The sequence below is a fragment of the Helianthus annuus genome, chromosome 14, assembly GCF_002127325.2.
Source record: "Helianthus annuus cultivar XRQ/B chromosome 14, HanXRQr2.0-SUNRISE, whole genome shotgun sequence".
Lineage (NCBI taxonomy): Eukaryota > Viridiplantae > Streptophyta > Magnoliopsida > Asterales > Asteraceae > Helianthus > Helianthus annuus.
In genome coordinates this window covers 155,755,945-155,764,348 of record NC_035446.2, presented here as the reverse complement: position 1 = coordinate 155,764,348, position 8,404 = coordinate 155,755,945, and the positions used below count along the sequence as shown (strand labels likewise).

Sequence of the window (8,404 nt, the reverse complement as noted above, 5' to 3'; positions counted from 1 at the left end):
AGTGGAAGGTTTGACAAGGACAGCCCTATTTATAGGCTTCTAAAAGAGGAAAGGGTCAGCTGATCGAACAGCATCCCTGATCGAGCAGCTGTCCGATCGAACAGCCTGTTCGATCGGCTAGCCTGTTCGATCAGGTTGCCCTGTTCGATCGGCTTGCCAGTTCGATCAGGTTGCCCTGTTCGATCGGCTTGCCTGGTTTAGAGTGTTTCGCGACGATTTTCGATATTTCGAGTTCGATGAACGATGATTTGAGAATGATAGAATTCCTAATCAAATTACTTTTAGTCTCAACTATTATATCTAACATACAAGCATCCTTACAACCATTTCGGGTTCGATTTCCATTGAGTTTGATTCACCGTTGAGTCTTGATTGATTTGATTGATTCACCACACACTTTAACATAAAAGTAAACATGCACAAGTAACACATAGGGCACACACACGTATAAAAAGTACTAAAATCCCCACACTTGAGTTTGATGATTGATTTGACTAGCTTGATTATTGATTGACTAGCTTTATTGCGTTGTTACTTCCTATCATTCACAGTCGGTCGTTGATTCACAGTTCGATTATCGTCCGATTAGTTTGATTATACAACACTTACTCCAAATAATACGAAAATCAAAATGAAACTAAAATGAAATTAATCTTTATTAATCTTTAATTCCAATAACAGTCAACACTTGACTTTGACTTTGACTTTTGGAAAACACGGGGTGTTACATTTGATGTACACAACCGCAAGTTCAAAGACACTGAATGGGTTGTGGAAATTTATGAGCGGTTAATGTCATTATTCAACTCTCCTGAGATTCTTCGTGTTCCTTTCTTTAGTACAATACAAAATGAGATCAGTTGTATTAATTTAGGTCATGTGAAGAGGTTTCAGGTATGATTTTGGTAATCAAGAATCACACATCTTAATTTCATCGGTGCTTTGGCTTCGCAAGGGTTCTAGAGGGAAGTGGTTAACACATATACTGTTCTATGATATTAATTCTTCGATGTTTACTGAAGTAATCACCGCTTTTTTTTTAACATTTAGAATTGTGTATTCTTTGTAACAAATTTGCATAAGAAAGAGGAATTATCCGTCAACTTTGCATTATAATTAAGAAAAACGCAGCCGTCCTCATGATCAAACTCACAGTCAACGCTTTTTTTACAACTTTGACAGATTTGCTTCATACTTTGTCAACTGTTCCTCGGGAGCTAAATTTTATCGAGCACACCAGTGACATTGGCTGGAAAGAGTATGTGGATTTTCTACCGTTCGAATGACTAAAGTACTTCACGTATTGCCAATGCAGAACTTTGTTTATCCTCATTTTTGTCTGGTTGTAGGTACCAAAGAGCCAAACCCGTTATAATCGATCCGGGGCTATATAGTAATAAAAAATCAGATGTTTTCTGGGTCTCCCAGAAAAGGAGTGTTCCCACTGCTTACAAGCTCTTCACTGGTAACTTTTTAAAAAATTTCATTTCAAACTTAAACATGATTTTTAATAATTCCAAAAAGATTAACGATTTGTTTTGTAGGTTCTGCGTGGATGATGCTTTCGCGATCCTTTGTAGAATATTGTTTATGGGGATGGGATAACCTACCAAGAATCGTCCTCATGTACTACGCTAATTTTCTTTCATCACCCGAAGGGTACTTTCACACAGTAATATGCAACGCCGATGAGTTCAAAAATACGACTGTAAATCATGACCTTCATTTCATTTCCTGGGATAACCCCCCGAAACAACACCCCCATTTTCTCTCCATTGATGATTACGAAAGAATGGTAGAAAGTCATGCACCGTTCGCTAGAAAATTTGGTGCAGATAAGGAGTTACTCGACAAAATTGACTCTGAACTTCTAGGGCGTGAACCTGATGGTTTTGTGACAAGTAATCCCCTTATCCCTTATATGTTTATAGTTAGTGTTTTTATGAAACGTAGATAAAAATAAGCAAATCGCGTGAGTTAGAGTTGTTTGATGTTTTAGTTAAGGGGCTAAACATGTCCTTAATAAAGTTGAGGGGCTAAAGTTGTTTATTATTAAAGTTGAGGGGGTAAAGTTGTTTTAGTCAAGGGGCTAAACATGTCCTTATTAATGTTGAGGGGCTAAAGTTGTTTAATTTTAAAATTGAGGGGCTAAAGTTGGTTCTGTTAAGGGGCTAAACATGTCATTATTAAATTACAGGGGCAAAACATGTCATTATAAAAGTTGAGGGGCTAAACATGTCATTATTAAAGTTGTTTATTTTTTAAAGTTAGAGGGGCTAAAGCTGTTTTAGTTAAGGGGCTAAAATGTCATTATTAAAGTTGAGGGGCCAAAGTTGATTGATGTGACAAAATAGCATATTTTATGATGTCAATGATTGACCCAAAAGTCAAATTGATATGCAGGCAATTGGTTAGACAAAAGTGATGCAAACAAAACTATAGCTGAAAGCATAGTCAGGAACGCAACTGAACTGAAACCGGGACCTGGAGCCGAGAGGATCAAGACCCTTATCGGCGGTATGCTATCTGACAAAGATTTTCACTTGAAGCATTGTATCTGATTATTTAGTACGCCTGTTTTCCTCCATTTCTTGCGGGCCTCGGGCCGTGGTGAGAATAAAGATTGGAAGAAAACGATCGGTCGCGTATAACTTGTAAGTAAGCACCAACCATGAAGGAGGTGTGTTTTACTGATGTAATTTGTCCAAGATTAAGTTTTTCTTGGAATATATTTACTATAAAGATATGAGATCTATATTATATAAATGATGCCAAGTTTATATTTTGTAATGAAATCCTGGAACAGGGTATTAAAGTTGTAGCAATGCCAGTGTTGGTGGATGATGTTTTCATTATAAACCATACATATGTCTGTATGAGTACAATCTGCAATTCTTAGTTCTCACGATGATCACATACTGTTATATGATATTAATTCTTCGATGTTTAGTGAAGTAATCACCGCTTTTTTTTTCTTTAACATTTAGAATTGTGTATTATTTGTAACAAATTTGCATAAGAAAGAGGAATTATCCATCAATTTTGCATCATAATTAAGAAAAACGCAGCCGTCCTCATGATCAAACTCACAGTCAACGCTTTTTTACAACTTTGACAGATTTGCTTCATACTTTGTCAACTGTTCCTCGGGAGCTAAATTTTATCGAGCACACCAGTGACATTGGCTGGAAAGAGTATGTGCATTTTCTAGCCTTCGAATGACTAAAGTACTTCACGTATTGCCAATGCAGAACTTTGGTTATCCTCGTTTTTGTCTGGTTGTAGGTACCAAAGAGCCAAACCCGTTATAATCGATCCGGGGCTATATAGTAATAAAAAATCAGACGTTTTCTGGGTCTCCCAGAAAAGGAGTGTTCCCACTGCTTACAAGCTCTTCACTGGTAACTTAAAAAAAAAACTCATTTCATAAACTTAAACATGATCCTTAATAATTTCAAAAAGATTAATGATTTGTTTTGTAGGTTCTGCGTGGATGATGCTTTCGCGATCCTTTGTAGAATATTGTTTATGGGGATGGGATAACCTACCAAGAATCGTCCTCATGTACTACGCTAATTTTCTTTCATCACCCGAAGGGTATTTTCACACAGTAATATGCAACGCCGATGAGTTCAAAAATACGACCGTAAACCATGACCTTCATTTCATTTCTTGGGATAACCCCCCGAAACAACACCCCCATTTTCTCTCCATTGATGATTACGAAAGAATGGTGGAAAGTCATGCACCGTTCGCTAGAAAATTTGGTGCAGATAAGGAGTTACTCGACAAAATTGACTCTGAACTTCTAGGGCGTGAACCCGATGGTTTTGTGACAAGTAATCCCCTTATCCCTTATATGTTTATAGTTAGTATTTTTATGAAACGTAAATAAAATCATAAAAATAAGCAAATCGTGTGAGTTAAAGTTGTTTGATGTTTTAGTTAAGGGGCTAAACATGTCATTATTAAAGTTGAGGGGCTAAAGTTGTTTATTATTAAAGTTGAGGGGGTTAAGTTGTTTTAGTTAAGGGGAGGGGCTAAAGTTGTTTTATTTTAAAATTGAGGGGCTAAAGTTGGTTCTGTTAAGGGGCTAAACATGTCATTATTAAAGTTCAGGGGCAAAAACATGTCATTATAAAAGTTGAGGGGCTAAATTGTTTATTTTTAAAGTTTAGGGGCTAAAGTTGTTTTAGTTAAACTGGCTAAACCTGTCATTATAAAAGTTGAGGGGCTAAAGCCCTTTTAGTTAAGGGGCTAAACATGTCATTATTAAAGTTCAGGGGCAAAACATGTCATTATCAAAGTTGGGGGGCCAAAGTTGATTGATGTGACAAAATAGCATATTTTATGATGTCAATGATTGACCCAAAAGTCAAACTGATATGCAGGCAATTGGTTAGACAAAAGTGATGCAAACAAAACTATAGCTGAAAGCATAGTCAGGAACGCAACTGAACTGAAACCGGGACCTGGAGCGGAGAGGATCAAGACCCTTATCGGCGGTATGCTATCTGACAAAGATTTTCACTTGAAGCATTGTATCTGATTATTTAGTACGCCCGTTTTCCTCCATTTCTTGCGGGCCTCGGGCCGTGGTGAGAATAAAGATTGGAAGAAAACGATCGGTCGCGTATAACTTGTAAGTAAGCACCAACCATGAAGGAGGTGTGTTTTACTGATGTAATTTGTCCAAGATTAAGTTTTTCTTGGAATATATTACTATAAAGATATGAGATTTATATTATATTATATTATATAAATGATGCCAAGTTTATATTTTGTAATGAAATCCTGGAGAAGGGTATTAAAGTTGTAGCAATGCCAGTGTTGGTGGATGATGTTTTCATTATAAACCATACATATGTCTGTATGAGTACAATCTGCAATTCTTAGTTCTCACAATGATCACATTGCGATTGTTTTTTGTTTTCATTCACTGATTTTCATTGATTTTGTTTTTATGATAATAGCCGGGTTCATGTTTATCATGTTGATTGATCGCACTCTTAATCAATTGATCGTTAAATCAAGAGTTCAGAGTCATTTACATTTACATCCCTGTGGTTTGTTTCCTTTTGCCATTTCGGACCAAATTTCAAAATTGTATCATTTTTCTCCCTGACATTCTCGAAACGTGTCATTTCAGTCCAAAAATCTAGAATAAAATGTCATTTTCGTCCCCTAAGCTAACTGAGTTTTTTTAGCTAGGGTTAGTTTTTAGATTGAAATGGCATGTTTCGAAAATGTTAGGGAGGAAAATGGTACAATTTAAAAATTTGGCATGAAATTGCAAAAGTGAACAAACCACAAGGACGTAAATGATACTTAATTCTTAAATCAATGTATACTTCGGTTAATCATTTGAATTTGGTTATTTGTTTTGATATGTTCTTGATTGATTTTGTTTTCAAAGTAATGATCCAACTTATATTCTTTCATTTGCGGTATTAAGTTTGAATTTATGATGTATGGTTATCAAGATGATCTATATGAACGGGTCGATATTAGATTGATATCAGTGTTGGATCTCGGATTCAGACAAAGCAAATGTATAGTCTGTCAATGGAGTACTGTAGATGGGTTTGATGGGAAAGATGTTTCGAACTTAATGGTAGTGGAGGTGTCGGCCAAGTCGCGTATGACGAGAGATCTAAGTACACTTGAGTTTTTGAGGGAGTGTGTGGGGAATAGAGGTTGCCTCGAGAGAACGGTGGAGGAGAGAAGAGAAAAGTAAGAATCATTTGATATTATAAAGGTTTGTATGTTTTCCATGCGTTCAATAAAAAATTCTACACGACTACATGACTATATACACATAGACAGTGCCCTAACCTAATTCTTAACCCTAATTTAGATGGATGGTGATGGTGGAGATAACACTCGTATATTATGGAGATGGTGAAACAATGGTGATGATGGTGATGGCGGCGACAACGATGATGACGTTAGTGAGAGGCTTGGCAATCTTTTTGCCAAGCATTTGGATTTTTTTATAGGTTTTAGACTTCAATATAAGTTTTTGAGCTTTTTTAGGTTTAAGTGCTATTATAAGGGGTCAAAATTTTTTTGGGGTACTCGAATAGATCAAATTTGTATTAAAGCTGACATATTGTTTCCACGGAGCATTGGAGATCAGCTGGTGATCAAATGTTGTTACCACACGTTTACTAGTTTATTACTATTTTCTAAAACAATTCATATTGACTTGTACACATATTCTTTCTAGCCCAAAGCAATATGATATTTTATTTTTAAACCACCCGATCTTATCCGAACCCATTACGCTACCCGACCTGTCCATTTTACTAGATATAGTAGTGAGAGAGAGATTCTAGTTCTTTGGACTCTATGTTGTGGTGGGGTGAAAAGTGTAAAAAAGTTATTGCCACGTAAGTGTAGTGCATTTTTGCATTTCACACCTACTAAGGTTGAGTATTGTTGATAAACGTCTAGGGGTGAAAACCACCACATTGGTGCCACATCGACTAAACCTGCCACGTCCCCTTCACGCTTGCCCCCTTTGCCCCTTCAAGCGTTACCAGGCTAACGTCCAGCCCTTCACACCCCTCTTGCGTGGTGTTTAACGACCCATTCACGCCCTAGAACTTGCAAAAAAAAAGTGGTACCACCTAAGGTTGAGTTGGATGGGGAACGTGGAACCGTAATACACAACCTAAGGTGTGATGTAAAAAAGAGGTGAAATCTGAAATGTGCCCAGTTGAGTCGGATGGGGAACGTGGAACCATAATACACAACCTAAGGTGTGATGTAAAGAGGTGATGGTGGTGTGGTGGTGTGGTTGAGAGAAAGAGATAAGGATGAGAGAGATATGAGGAAGAGAGAGACTAATCAGATTTTCATGTGTATACATATAATTTTTAAAATTTATTTTGCTTGTTTATTAAAATACTTAAGATAAATGGGTAAAAGACTAATTTGCCCTCAGACTGGTCAAATTTAACCATGAAAATTAATTGAGTTAGGGCTAAAGGATATGACGTGCAAGGGTTTGCAAACATTGAGTACGTTTTTTTGCACATTTTAAAGATAAATGACACAGTTTGCAATCTGTTATCCACATAAAGGACGATTTTTGTAATTTACTCTTTATTTTATTATCACATGTAGCATCTTTTATATAATGGAAGTCGCGTGTCAGTTATGTAAGCCGTCTAAAATTTGGTTTTACCGTCTCTTTCTCATATTAAAATTACGATGTCACGTGTCAACTTTTCTAATGAGCTTTATATTTTAAGAACTATATGACATATTGTTTAAAATTATTATTTAAAAAAAAACTTTTATTCAATCGTGTAATTCACAGGTCCCTAATCTAGTAAAGTGATATATTAAAGAACACGACTCTGAACTGATATATTAAAGGACGCATCCTTTCGGTAAGGGTACTTATAGGTTAGCCATCCAAACCATTATACCCTTTAGGCCTTTACCGAAAGAATGTGTTGTTTACTTTTATTATTAAAAGTATATTAAAGGACGCGACTTTAACATGATATATTAAGGGCATGTTTGGGTAAGCTTATTGAAATAACTTATTGACTTATTGGCTTTTTGGAAAAGTCAGGATTTTGTGACTTATTGACTTATTGGTTTTTCCCCCTCACATACACCCTCTTTGCCAAACATCATTTTAGAGCTTATGACTTTTCAAAAAGCCAATAAGTCAATAAGTTGTTTCAAAAAGCTTACCCAAACATGCCCTAAAGGAAGCATCCTTTCGATCTTTTAATTAATATTCTAAACTAGTTTTTAGCTGACGCGACTTTTAAACGAAAGGGTGTAAACCTCAAGTTAGTAATTCTGTATAGATATTATTGCACTCTATAATTTTATTTGTCTAATTTAACTAAGGGTAAATTACTTTTTGAGTCACTGTATTTTAGTGGTTTTAACCACTTAAGTCCAAAATCAAAATGTTTAACGCCCTGAGTCCCTATAGCCACTTTTCTTAACCACTTGGGTCTAAATTTCTAACACTATTAGAATTTTTTGGTTAAGTATTATTAAATGACCAAAATACTCTTATAGTTAAAAAATAAAAAATAAATTATTATTAGATTTCTCCCTCTCTCTCTCTCTTATATATATCTCTTTCTCTCCCTTTAAACATTCTGCATCTTCATTTCTCTCTCTAGACCACCTACATCTCTCACCATCACCGTCATCACCACAGCCACAACCACCTCTGTCACCAACCACAACCACAAACCTCCAGCACAGTCACCACTAATAAGTTAGGTGTTGGTGATGGTGGTGGTTGCCTGGTTGGTGATGGAGGTGGTTGTGGCTGTGGTGGTTGGGATGCACATGGTCTAGAGAGAGAAAGAAAGATGAGAGAGAGATGAAGGTGCAAAATATTTAGAGAGAGAGAGAGAAAGAG

At 36.2% G+C, this 8,404-nt stretch overlaps 2 protein-coding genes across 2 annotated transcripts; both read left to right on the top strand.

Annotated features, from left to right (window-relative positions):
• The first annotated feature begins 1,124 nt into the window (after positions 1–1,124).
• On the top strand, positions 1,125–2,908 carry LOC110904524 (beta-glucuronosyltransferase GlcAT14B-like). The gene is made up of 4 exons (XM_022150365.2): positions 1,125–1,258; positions 1,350–1,465; positions 1,545–1,901; positions 2,404–2,908. The coding sequence occupies exons 1-4, from the start codon at positions 1,140–1,142 to the stop codon at positions 2,559–2,561; spliced, it is 750 nt and encodes a 249-aa protein (XP_022006057.1). The 5' UTR covers positions 1,125–1,139; the 3' UTR covers positions 2,562–2,908.
• Positions 2,825–4,897, top strand: LOC110907658 (beta-glucuronosyltransferase GlcAT14B-like). The gene is made up of 6 exons (XM_022152606.2): positions 2,825–2,873; positions 2,951–2,954; positions 3,069–3,194; positions 3,286–3,401; positions 3,483–3,839; positions 4,392–4,897. The coding sequence occupies exons 1-6, from the start codon at positions 2,825–2,827 to the stop codon at positions 4,547–4,549; spliced, it is 810 nt and encodes a 269-aa protein (XP_022008298.2). The 3' UTR covers positions 4,550–4,897.
• The last annotated feature ends 3,507 nt before the right edge of the window (positions 4,898–8,404 follow it).

Bases quoted from the DNA above. Each gene is read 5' to 3' on its own strand.
- LOC110904524 (XM_022150365.2), top strand. From the start codon at position 1,140: ATGATCAAACTCACAGTCAACGCTTTTTTTACAACTTTGACAGATTTG. The intron at 1,259-1,349 runs GTATGTGGATTT...GTCTGGTTGTAG, and splicing joins AGTGACATTGGCTGGAAAGA to GTACCAAAGAGCCAAACCCG. The intron at 1,902-2,403 runs GTAATCCCCTTA...ATTGATATGCAG, and splicing joins ACCTGATGGTTTTGTGACAA to GCAATTGGTTAGACAAAAGT.
- LOC110907658 (XM_022152606.2), top strand. From the start codon at position 2,825: ATGCCAGTGTTGGTGGATGATGTTTTCATTATAAACCATACATATGTC. The intron at 3,402-3,482 runs GTAACTTAAAAA...TTTGTTTTGTAG, and splicing joins TGCTTACAAGCTCTTCACTG to GTTCTGCGTGGATGATGCTT. The intron at 3,840-4,391 runs GTAATCCCCTTA...ACTGATATGCAG, and splicing joins ACCCGATGGTTTTGTGACAA to GCAATTGGTTAGACAAAAGT.